This window comes from Pholcus phalangioides, unplaced genomic scaffold (assembly GCF_987345545.1).
Source record: "Pholcus phalangioides strain wild (caught in Gottingen) unplaced genomic scaffold, Ppha-v1.0 ptg000022l_1, whole genome shotgun sequence".
Classification (NCBI taxonomy): Eukaryota; Metazoa; Arthropoda; class Arachnida; order Araneae; family Pholcidae; genus Pholcus; species Pholcus phalangioides.
In genome coordinates, this window is record NW_028301615.1 from 25,073,955 (window position 1) to 25,087,316 (window position 13,362).

General features: G+C 34.6%; 1 protein-coding gene across 9 annotated transcripts in view; it reads left to right on the forward strand.

The window, feature by feature from the left end:
• LOC149070055 (mesoderm induction early response protein 1) overlaps window positions 1-13,362 on the forward strand; it is a 46,579-nt gene that overhangs the window by 22,686 nt on the left and 10,531 nt on the right. For all 9 annotated transcript variants that reach the window (XM_089250168.1, XM_089250173.1, XM_089250175.1 and 6 more), the window contains 5 exons: window positions 3,113-3,189; window positions 7,104-7,173; window positions 8,754-8,810; window positions 8,943-9,040; window positions 12,052-12,133. In XM_089250168.1, coding sequence (XP_089106294.1) covers window positions 3,113-3,189; window positions 7,104-7,173; window positions 8,754-8,810; window positions 8,943-9,040; window positions 12,052-12,133 — 384 coding nt within the window. The remainder of the gene's footprint in view (window positions 1-3,112; window positions 3,190-7,103; window positions 7,174-8,753; window positions 8,811-8,942; window positions 9,041-12,051; window positions 12,134-13,362) is intronic.

Here is a 13,362-nt window from a genome sequence, read left to right on the forward strand (position 1 = left end):
TTAGTGCACCAACCCTTTCATGAAATATTCTTTCTTTGTATGTGTCCTGTGCCAGCATTTATGGTTTTACAGGTAGAATTTCAATGCTGTTCATGGTTTTTCACTGCTCCGATCACTTTGCAATGCATAAAAGTCAGTGCCCCTATTTGAATTTTTCAAAATTCTGTAACTGGGAGAGCTCTAGGTTCCTCTGTTTCTCTTCTCATTCTAAAGTGCATACTCTGAAGCATCTATATTTTTAGTTTTATTCACATTCATTGGTTTATGCAGCCTCTAGAGTCTCTGCTTAACCTTTAGGTGAGTGCAGGTCACTTCATTGGTTTGAAAACATGTTGCGGGCCACTTAGTTATCTGTTGTGCCATGAATCACTAAAGTGATCTGTAAATATGTCACGGATCACTTAAGTGATTTGGAAATGTGCTGCAGGTCACTTAAGTGGACGGACTCGCATCGCAGGGATCCGGGTTCAAGCCCCACCGTCGCCACAGTGGTGGTCGGCTGAAGTTGGTTTTCTGTGGTTCCCAACTTTAAGGCGCAAATGCGAGCCGATCTCCCCGTTAAAAAGTCTCGCCACAGAGAGCAACAGTCCTACAAACAGTACAGATATTCAGTCACTACACATCACTCACTTCACTTCTGAGATATAGATGGCAGCACTGAAAAATCATACACAACACTAGATACGCACTCAGACTGTTAGGTACACGCACTTACACTTCCGGCACAACTCACCTCTCTAGGTAGTAAATTGCCTATGGCAATAGACCTGAGTTGTGCTCGGTTTGAAAAAAGGGAAAAAAGAAGGTCACTTAAGTGCTGAGAGAATCAGGGTTAGGTTTTTGATGTCTCAAAACCTAAATGAATGCTTTTGGACAATATTTCGAAGATAATTTTAACTTCTAATTTTTAAGATGATGAGAAACTTACTTTTATATATTAATTTAATTTAATTTAATTTTTTAAGCACTAATTTATATTACAATAATCAAAAAATATGAATTATAATGTGCAATTTTGAATTTCTCGACAGACAGTCTAGAACAAATGTATAATTTTATGGTCCATTTTATCTATTGATTACCTGTGTTCAGTTTACTAACGGCCATATTCACAGACAGAGTTTAACTGCAATACGGAAGAGAGCTGTTTATTCGAAATATATGTGATAGGAGATTACAGGATTAGTTTTTTTGCCTCCCAAACTTAGTATTAAAATAATCAAAAACTTATTGTCGATATTATCATTCTTACTTTTGTACTTAAAATAAGTTATAGGAGCTTTTCTTGAGCATCATATGCAATCAGCACTGCTAAATTAAAGGACATTTTAGCTCTACAATTTAGTATTTTTATTGCTAGTAATATTCTTATGTTACGCACAATAAGGATATCATTTTAAGTTTGAGTGATTATCTAGATAATTTAATAATGACAATTTAATAATGACAGAAATCAACATTACATAAATATGGTATAAAAGAAGTTTATAAACACCTATGTTATGAAAAGAGTACAGCTGATGTGGTTATATCAATACACATTTACAAGCAGTTGAAAAAATTTTAGAAGGTCGAGAAACATGTTGAATTTAAGAATATAAAATAATTCTATAGTTTTCTCCTCTAGCTGTTACGCTATGCTCTATTCAAATTTTATATTTTGTAGGAAAAAATACACATATTGTTCAAAATAATTCTGTAGAGAGCAGAAAATATTATTTTACAATCATATTAAATATTTATTCTTTGTATAGAATGGGAGAGGATGTTTTGGAGTGACTTTAAACATTACATGCAATGAATAAGTGTGTATTTTCAACTGGAATTTTTATATTGAAAAGAAACATTTAAGGTTTCTGACAGGGTTTTTGATGTGAAAGTTTAAACCATGATTTAAACTGTAAAAAATCTGCCAACCCTGCTGAGAATATACTGCTTGTCACACTTAGGTCATGTGGAAATGTGTTGTGGGCCACTTTTCTGTGATCTGGAGCTATGCTGTGGATAACTTGAGTGAGGTGGAACTATAACGCCGGCTGCTCAAGTGCTATGGAACTGGGAACTGTGCTCATATCACTTAAGTGATCGGGAATTGTGCCACACATCACTTATGTGTCCTGTAAATGTGTTATGGGTCACTTGAGTGATCAGTAAATGTGTTATGGGTCACACATGCTCAACATAGCTTGCGGGCTAAATGTGGCCAGTGGCCTCAAACCTAACTTTGTAGAATCGAATTCAACGACATAACTACAGATCACTTAAGTGACCCACCGCTCAGTTCCAGATCACTCAAGCTGCCTATAGCATATTCCCAGATCACAAAAAGATCTGTGGCACATTTACTGATCACTCAAGTGCCACAGATCTTTTTGTGATCTGGGAATATGCTATAGGCAGCTTGAGTGATCTGGAACTGAGCGGTGGGTCACTTAAGTGATCTGTAGTTATGTCGTTGAATTCGATTCTACAAAGTTAGGTTTGAGGCCACTGGCCACATTTAGCCCGCAAGCTATGTTGAGCATATATGCTCTAGGGCAGTGTTTCCCAAAGTGGGCAATATCGCCCCCTGGTGGGCGATGGAATGGTTCAGGGGGGGGGCGATAGAAGTTACGGATTTAACATAGGATCCTATGGGTTAGGTTGAGTTGGGGGGCGATGAGAGAAAACAATTTCTGAAGAAGGGGGCGATGGAACGAAAAGTTTGGGAAACTATGCTCTAGGGGCTTGTATATAGGCAAAATTTGTTTATGGCCACCTAGTATTAAGCCTGATCCATTGAGCTATAAATGGGATAAGTTGAATATGGCAAGCAAATTAACCAATTAATTTCTTACAGGGCAATATAGAAAAAAAAATACAATGAAAAATCGTGGCAGTTGAATTTAATTAAGCCTGTAACAGTTCCATGCCTTTTGAAAAAAAATTGTTATTTTTTTTCAGGTAGACTTTGAATTTAAAAATCTATAACTAGGCTGTGTTTATTGTTAAAAAGATGTAAAAATCAGTTGAAAAAAATGAACAAATATTTTACATATTGATGCATTCATGAACGTTTTATCAGTAGTTATTTCTAGAATGTTGATTTTTGCTTCTCTTTAACAATTAACAGCTGTAGTCTGTCAGGCTAGTGAATCATCAGATACTGGTACTGATGATGACTATTCACCTGATGAAGATTGGAGGAAGGTAAGTTTTTGAACCCAAACTACATAGGTACCAATGCTTTGGATTTACCTTTAAGCCCTCCAATTTTTTAGCCTTAATAAAATATTCCAGTTACAAAAAATCTGAAAAATTTGATTTTCTATCTTTATAATGAGATCTTCAAATTGTGCTTGCAAAAATGAAAAATCTCCCAGTCCACGCAATCCTAGATCGATCACTTTTCCTTTAGAAAAATGTGGGAAAGCACTGGGTTTCAAATATTGGAAATTGTCTATTGTCACTAAATATGATGTCAAAAGTCAGCAAAGTTGCCAATTATTGCTAAAATTGTCAATGGGGGGAGTATAATTTGCTACTTTGAATCACAGTGGATTTAAATTGAATCTATGAGAAAGCATTTCACATGACAAATATGCAAGGCAAATTTCCAAATTTATAGTAATAATTGTAATAATATGATTTATAAGTAGGCAAAAAATAATTTCAAACCATGATTTCAGTGAAGAATAAAAATTCAAGTGAACTTTGTTGAAAATGTGGAGAAAAACACAGGACAACATCTTAAAAAAAAGCCAGGATGGTCAAAATTTTGGGAAAGCAGCTGATCTAGTCGCCCTAGATTTAAAAAAAATGTTCCCATTTATCCTTTGTAATAGTGATTCTGTAGTGTACAAACTACAGATTCTTTAAGGCTGGGAATTGGCACCTATGCAATCAATGCTTATTAAATACTCTTAAGTTATTTTAAACTCTGAATTTTGGCATACCTTTGATTTTTTTTTTCCCCCTCATTGAGATAACCTTGGGAAACATACACATAAAGTGAATTACCGTATATACTCGTGTATAAGCCGACCCCCCCCCCCCCACTTCAGGACCACCAAAACCGCAATAAATTGAAAACCCATGTATAAGCCGACCCCAAAAAAATCTGTGCATTTTAGGGAAAAAAATTCTTATATTTTTATGCAAAATGAATAGCTTCCGGAAATTTACAATAGAAAATGATTCGAACTTTTTAATCCATTTCTTCTGAGTCTCCAAGCTCATCGTAATCGATCATATCATCATAGGGAGTGCGGCATCTTCGTTTTTATCCTCATCTGGGCTGGCATCGCCATTGTCACTTTCAGAGGATATCATCTTCTGTTCCGTCCATCGCATTGCTGATGCAACACTTTTTGAAGGATCAGATGATAATTTCGGTGGAAACAGAATTCCACGCTTTGTGTACCCATTGGCACACTAGGCCAATGTCAGGTTTCTTCCAGGCACCACCTTTTTACAGTTGCTTTATCATCGGGACTCATCCATTCGATCCAGAAATTTCTCAGTCTTTTTAGAGGCTTGTTGATGCTCATATCTAAAGGCTTCACAATCGACGTTAGCCCACCTGGTATAAAAGCCAATGATATTTTCGATTTCTTTGCGTCGGCCTTGACATTATCGGTTCTGTGGGGTTTGAACATATCCCATACCAATAATTCTGGTTTCTCGAACACTGCTCCGGGCCTTTTGTCTCATATTTCCTGGATCCATTGTAGAATGCCCTTTTCCTGGGCTTTCACAATCTTTCTTGGTGGGAACTTCATGTTCGAAAGAATTTTCTTCCTTTTGAAAATCACAACTGGAGGCAATTTCTTTCTATCGGCCATGCACGATAGCAGGACCATAAATCATGTTTTTTCGTGCCCAGTTGTTCTAACAAAGATGGTTTTTTTCCCCGAGTTCATCAACAGTTCCATTGCTTGTAAAATCAAAAGTAACTGGAGTTTCGTCCATATTGCCGATTTGTGACAGTTCAAATCCATGTCTTTTTCGCAGTTCAATTATAAACTTCTGGAAAGATTCAATTCTGCTTTCCAATTGTTCCGGGAGTTTTTGTGCGATCTTTGTTCACTGGCGTAAGCACAGGTTGAAATGGTTCATGAAACGAGTGCACCAACCTGGGGATGCATAGAACTTTTCTGGATTTGTGTCTTTGAATTTAACACTCTCAGCTAGTTTCGATGTTTTCGGACGAATGGCTGTCCTTGCCACGATTGTACCTTTCAGTCTGAGGTGTAGCACCCATTCATTCAATTCCTTCTCAAGTTCAGGGAACACCGATACTTTTCCTCGAAGAATCTTTTTTGTCTTTCGCATGGCTGAAACTTTCTCTTTCATTTTCTGCCATTCTCTCACTTGTTTCTCATTGACGTTATATGTCCGAGCTGCAGCACAGTTATTGTTTTCTTCCGCGAATTTGATAACTTTCAGTTTGAAAGACGCATCATACGGAAACATTTTTGCTTTCTCCATTTTTGATCGTTGATACTTACTGATACAACAAACACTAGATCAATGATTTTTCTGTGGGTGATCACGACTTGTACTGCCCGGGAAAAAAATTACCACGTGGATTTAACCTGGAAAGTACTAACACAACCGCCATATATAGCTACAAAAATCACTCTGATGATTTGCAACACCATCTATCGCTACTAATCATTAGCGCCATCTATAGTTACAAAAATGATTACTGATTGCAGGGGGTCGATATTTTCTCGTCAAAAACTGACCCTTGTATAAGCTGAACCCCCCCCCCCCCACTTGAGGAACGAATTTTTCCACAAAAAAACTCGGCTTATACACAAGTATATACGGTACTTGTAATCCGAAATTTTAATGGTTTATTTTATTGCTGTGGGAAATCTTCTAGACCAGGGGTCTTCAACCTTTTAGACATTGCTGGCCACATTCTAACTTCCTACAAACTTCACAGGCCACCAACTTGAGGTATTTAGAATTATAAGATGGAATCCATATTCACAGTGTTTTATCTTAACAGAAGGATCAATAGAGGTTCAAAATAATTGAAGAATTCATTTATTCTGAAAAATTGTACCTTTTTATTAAATCTGAAATCATTCCTTTCTACTGGAAAAATTTTGGATCAATAATTTCTTTTGGTTATTCTGAAATTACTAAAATTAGCAATTATTCAATCAAATTATTTATTCCAATAATTCTGAAAATACTACTTTCATTAATTTTCAGATTTCTTTCAGATTTCCGCTTTCAATAGTTCTGGAATTATTTCTTTCAGTAATTCTGGAATTATTCTCCCACTAATTAGAAAGTTCTGTCAATTGTGAAATTATTTTACAAAACAATTTCAATAATTCTGAAATTATTTCTTCAATTGATTTAGAAATTATTTCTTTCATTAATTTAAAAATGATTTTTTTTTTCATTAATTCTGAAATTATTTTTTCATGAATATATTTTTCAAAAATTTCTGTGAAATCTGTGGGCATATATATGCTTTCTTGGATGCCAATTTTTCTCCAAAAAAATGTTTGGGCCCGTGCTCCATCTCTCACTAGTCTGCAGGTTTGATCAAATTTATTTTTTTACCTTAATCCTTTGTCTTCAATGTTTTTAGTCATTTTCTAAGGCTTGCTGACGAGCCATGGTAAAAAACTCAGAGGGCTAAATGTGGCCCAAAGGCCATACATTGAAGACCCCATGTTCTAGACCAGTGGATCTCAACCGGTGCTCTGTGGCAGCTCGAGGAAAATTAAAAACCCAGTAAATTTGAAATATATATTAAATAATATAAATAAATCAGTAAACTTTGATGAATAAATAAAAAAATAGGCCTATATGGGGCTCCGCCATACTAATTATAGACCTGAAAGGGCTCCGATAGTTGAAAAAGGTTGAGAATCACTGTTCTAGACCAAAGCATAATATCATTAAATAAAAATATCTCTGTGTGAATTTTTCTTATTTTTCAATGAAATGTTCCTATGAGAGGTTTCATGATGATTTTGTATTCCAAACCTCTTATTGTTGAAAGTGTATGTTTCAGTAGAATTATTTGTATCTTTGTATTTTATATGCTTGTAACATGTTTTCACTTGTTTTATTTTGTTCCTTAATGCTACTAGACGATACAGGTTGGTTCAGATTATCAAGCAACTGTACCTGAAGGATTATGCAAGTATGATGATGCGCCAGGTTTGTGTCAATAATATTTTAAACATTGAAGTTTTTGATTGTGAATGTATATAGCATGAAATAATAATAAAATTAATGCACTGTGGAATGGAAGTTGATTCTAGCTTATGTGGTTCAAGTTTTTAGTTGTTAGTAAACTAATACTGCTTAACTCTTATGTGCACCTTGTAAACACAGATCTGCCAACTCTCCCGATTTAGGTGGGAGACTCTGTATTTTTCATCCTTCCTCCCGCTTGCCGGATTTGTTAAAATTTCTCCGGGTTTTGGCAGAAAATTAGATTTTACGCGAGCTTTCACGTTGTTGTGGCGTCAATAATTACCATGGTTGTTAGGAAAAACACCCATAGAGGACAGCCGTAGTCATATCCATCGAGCAGCCGTAAAAAAGTCTCTGTGACCGCATTTAAGCAACTGGCAAAGACGCGACTTCGTTTTCGTAGCGTTTATCGGCAATCATTTATCAGGGACATGACCTTGGTTGCTGAAATTCCTGTATAATCGTTATTGGATTCCATTAACAGCCGTGCGGTAAACCATTCTTTTCTCCATGGCGGTAAACACGTTTTTTCGTCCGCAGCTTTGTAATATTTGAATTTTTTTTAATCGTTTCTTCCGATTAAACATCTTCAGAAAGAAATATAAAACTTTAAGCTATATACAGCTAAATATATAAAGCTTTTAAGAATTCATATACCCAAGATTATGTATCACTGATAGCATCCACGAAAGGAAACACTTATACTTTATGAACATTATGTAGATGTGATTTCTCTATTCTGCATGGAAAGACTGACATGCAGTTAAATTTTTCTCAGGGGCAATGCAGAAACCTGCCTAAGGGGGAGGGGAGAAGAATGTAACTTTTTCTTAATTTACTAGAAAAAATTTTTTTTTCGAAAATTTTTTTTATGAACTTTTTTTTTGATCGAGTCTATGAGTGTCGGGGGGGGGGGGGGGTTACCTCCCTCAGGAGAATTTCTAGATTTCAAAAGTTGGCACGTCTGTAAACATTTCTCTAGGGAGTTTCTAACAAATTGGTACATGGAATGTGTTCTGAGTAAATGTGGAGCCCCAACATATTTATGATGTCAGAGTTATATGGGTATTTTGTATTTTAGTGGTGCTGTTATCCGACTGCAATGGTAAAAAAATCAGAATGACACAAAATACGAGAGCTTCCCAGGAAAACAGGTCATATGGTCACCCTATGTAACCTCAAAACATTTCCCTAGTTTTCCCTTTTATTTGTACGACATTTCTTCTGTTCAAAATATTTCATCACATGATAAGCTACAGAATTTTCCAGTTTGAGAATTGACATTTATGCAATGGCTAGCAGAAGAGAATATAGGGACTACTCAAATATTAGCTTTTAATTGAATGCAGTACTTTAATAGCTTCGTAATCGAACTTAAAAAATAATAATAATCTGTCATTAGTTTGTTTTTATGAATAAATGCAAAATATTTCCAATGTAGAACTTTTTTTTTGCAAGATTTTGATTTTTTTATTTGAGAAATTTATGTACCTTATGTTTCTGTACATTAGAAATTCTTGGTTCTGTTTTCTGTGTTCCAGCTTACGAAAATGAAGATCGCCTCCTTTGGGACCCTTCCAAGTTAACAGATGAGCAAGGTACTATTATCCAGTACTGCTTTTCTGTGATGTTTTCTTGTATATCGGTGATGAATTGAACATATAAAAAATATTTTATTTGGGTTATATTGTGTTTTAATTTATTTGATAAGTTTTTCATTTATTTTTAAGTTGAAGAATACCTTCGCCAATCTCAACAACCTTTCTCTACTTCTGCACAAGGGGTAAATGCGATACCTGTTGGAAATCATATCCGAGATGATGAGCAGGTAATTTTTCTTATCTTTTTGTTACAGAACCTGATCAATTTATATATATGAGAGCTGAAATCAGCAAAACTTACTGTTTAAAGCTGAATGACTGCAGACTGTCACAAATTGTTTTTCATATTTAATTTAGATGTTCACAACTTTCAAAACTGATGACTGTAAAGTGATCTTACATTAAGTTATTGAGCTTTGATTTGTATTACATTAGGGCTGATGCATCCAGAGTTTTATTTATATTTTTTTTGGATGTTTTAAACATTTATGTAATGCAGATTGCCCAGATCAAATGTCCCTATTTTTAATCAGTTCCTACATTTTACAAGAGAGTTGGAAAAGATGAGAAAAGTATATAAATCGAAAGTAACACTCAAAAAGTTTTTTGTAAAAAAAATTGGTACGCTTTGGCATGTGCTCTTTTTGTTAACCGAATGAAAAATGACCCTATCACATAAAACTCACACTGCAAGTGGATTTTGAGATTGTTAGAATTGCATGAGGGGATTTTCTTAGTCCTGATGTTGAAAAATGTGCTTATTAACCTCTGTTGAACAAATGGTGACACCATTTTTCCCTTTGTTTGCATGTAACAATGGCAGCATACGGGGCTCAGATTTTTGACCTGAAGATAAAACGTTATTGCTAATAGGTTTGGAAAACCTGAATTTTTCAGTTTTTTTAACTGATCAAAGAGGACGTTTCATCTTTAGACCATAAAAATATATTTCTATGAATGACACTTTCAGAGAATTTTTTGTCAAACTAGCAGAGTTGGGCAGCCAATTTCTTTTTTATTGTTACCCTACATGACATTACTGATTTTAATCATTGTTTGAAATTAGAGATATTTGATCCAGACACTGTGCATATAGCACACAAGTGGCACAGTGGTAAGATGCTCGTCGTTCACTATGAAGGTTACCGTCAAGGCCCACATGTTCGAAACATCAGAAACAAGTTATTTACCTACTGAGCCTGGACCGACCAGCGATAGATAGTTCCTTCATTTCCCCACCCAACTCCACTGGTTGGAAATTGCTGTATGGCAATATATGATTGGAGTTGGTGTGCAGTAAAGTAGACACTATACATAAGTGCCATACAGAGTCATCTTTAGTGGTGTGCAACAGGTGTAATCACACCAGGACCCATGTTTTAGCTGTTCCCCACACTTACCGTAATAAAAATTTCTTAAATTCTGAATTTTTATTCTTTCATTTATTCCGAATTTTTATGGATGCTGGAATTACCTCTATCAATTATTTCTCTTATTTTCATGTCATTGATTCTGAATTTTCATTACTTTTCAGACAATTTCTTTTGTTAGGTTCTAATTTTCATTGGTTTTCAAATTATTTCTTTCATCAATTTAAAATTTCTCCCAGTTCAAAATTTTCATGAATTTGTCTTTAATTTATATTTGTGAGTTATATATATATCTATATATATAAAATTGATTTTCTGTCTGTCTGTCTGTGTGTGTTCTCTATACAAATCTACAATTTTAGATCGATCGTCGCCAAATTTTGCATATATACCAAATGGGACCCGACTTGAACGATAGGCTACTTTAAAATTTCGTCAGACCAGGGCAAATGCCCCAAATGGGCAAAAAACTGTCCGGCAACAATGGTTTTTTGGGCCTCAACAATCACTTTCCGAACGTTTACTTTGGTTACCGTGGTTCCCTAGCAATGCGTTTCAGACGAGTATATGCCTTTACAATGGTTTGTCACTTCTTCAGCGGTGCCAGAATATGAATAATAGTTTGTGCCTTTACAATGGTTCGCCACAATACTCTCAGTAATGAGGCTTTTTGAATAGACGTCATAATCATCATCGCTTTGAGGGTCAGGTAAAGGGTGATCCTCATAGAAATCAGTGTTAAAATTGCAGATTTTAGCGTAGAAAGGCGGAAATTTATTGGGGTTTTCTGTCACATAAATAATTTTAAAAATTGTATTGAATTCTCGATTTTTGAAATATTGAGTTCGCCTAGAGATACGAAGCCCAGAAAATTAAATATGCAGTAATTAGCTGACCTACTTTTGAGTTAGATATCCATGCAATAACATTGATTTCAACCGTTTATTTATATTTTCTCAAGCATGAAAATTAATGTCTCTGTATTGTCTTTTAATATGCAACTGCATAAATGCATAGTTTAGGAAGTTTTAAAATTAATTATGGGTCTTTAAAGTACATTGAAGAAATTCCACAGCTTTAATTAAGCATTTTTTGAATCAGAAACAGGCAGATCGATAATCACGTGATCCAAAAAGCCTCATTAAAGAAAACCCTGGCAGCGCCGGGTATTATAGCTAGTATATATATATATTTGTATGGATATTTTTAGCATTTCAGTATATTTTGTAATTATGTATGAATTTTTGGATGCTGATTCACACCTCTCCCATGGAATACATAAGCAGGCTAAGGGGCCCGCTATTATTTTCGCACTAGGTCCCACGTCTGATAAGAGCGATTCTGGTGCAATCCTACTGAAGTTGTACCAATCAAGAGTTTTACATAATGACTCTAAATATGAATAAATTATTCAAATAACACAGCAATACAGGGATTTACAAATAGGAAAGAAAAAACATATTTCATCCAGACTTATTTTTGTGGACCATCTAACAGCTGAATAGCTTTTTCAAAGGCCAAATATGAATTACAGACCCCCAATGAAAACCAACTAAAACCAACATAAGCATATTTATTTCAATTGGTGCAGATTGATGTTCTTAGTTTCCCATTTTGTTTATAGTATTAAATTTTAATTTGTGTCATGCGTCATAAATTTAAAGGAAATCAAAGAATTTTAACAGACTGTATAAAATTCTTTATATGAGCCAAATTTTGTGCACTAATGCTTTGTATATACCCAGCAATTTATGTGGTAATACTTGTTTTTTTACTATGAAGGTTTATTAATCCCCAGTTTGTATGTTTGCACTTTGGATACACATTTTGTGTGTTTGATTTTTAAGAAAATGGTATGTTCTTTGCAGGCCTTATATCTATTACTTCAGTGTGGTCACAATTTAGACGAAGCATTAAGAAGAAGGCGCATGCAGCCTCTTCATCCAGCTGGTAGGTACATTACTAATGAGTATTAAGGTTAAAACTGACTATTAATTTGAATTATGTGACTTTTGAAGTGTTGAAAAAACAATTATTGCTTACAATAGTAGTCCCCAAACTGTGTGCTGTGATGCCCTGGGCTCTGTGCTGAAAATAAAACCCATATATATAATCGATCCAGCTTAGTATGACATTTTCAAGGTCCGAACTATAACAAATACTCATTAAGGTTTCCCCATTTAAAACATTTTACTGCTTACAACAATTTTTCATGATGGGTTTTTGAAAATGTTATAAGCAGGATCCACTGCACTAATTTTCCTTATTATATGTAAATTGTTTCTAAACTAAAATTGCTTTTTCACTTAATTTATCATCACACTATAACTTTAATTGATTTGGTTGAAGGGATGCGGAGAAGAGCTACGTGTGTTTTTGTTGGCGCATGCAGCTTGAGTTATGAAGAAAGACTTCATTTTTTGAATATGTTTATATTGGATGAACGCAGATGTTGGGGAGATATGATGGAAGTGCTGAAAATTTTCAATGGTATGGATAGGATGGACCATGGTTTATTAATTCGCCATCAATCAAGTGCTTTTATGAGGGGACACCAGTATCGTTTGGTAAGGGACAATTCTAGGTTATGGTGTTGCAGGGAATTTTTCTCTAATAGGGCTGTTAATAAATGGAATAGCTTACCCCCGGTAGTAAATTGTAACACAATTGACACGTTTAAAAAGAAATACGATAAACATGTTGAGATAAATCGAGTAGCTATCCATACTTAGAATAAGGCATATATTTTATATGTATATAATATTATATAATATATATATAATAATATAGGCATATATTTTATATGTATATAATATTAATAATACATATATAATAATATATATGTATAATATTTTATCATGTATGCATGTATTTATAATTTTTGTGATTGCATTTTTAATTGGGTTGCTGTATTTTAGTAATATATAGCATCCGTACTTATTATGGGCATCTTTTTCTCAGCCACTTGATTGGGCATTTTGCTTGTTGTGGCTTTGTATTGGTATTAGGTAAGCCTCGGTTTTGACTTGGGTACTAAGGGAAAATTCTGATGCCCAAAAGATACAGTGAACTGTAAATGTTTGAAAATCACTGGCCTTTTTTTTATGAACGGTTTTAACTGTCATGCTGCAAAAAAAATTTACACTTTTATTAATTAATTCACTAAATGCTATCACACC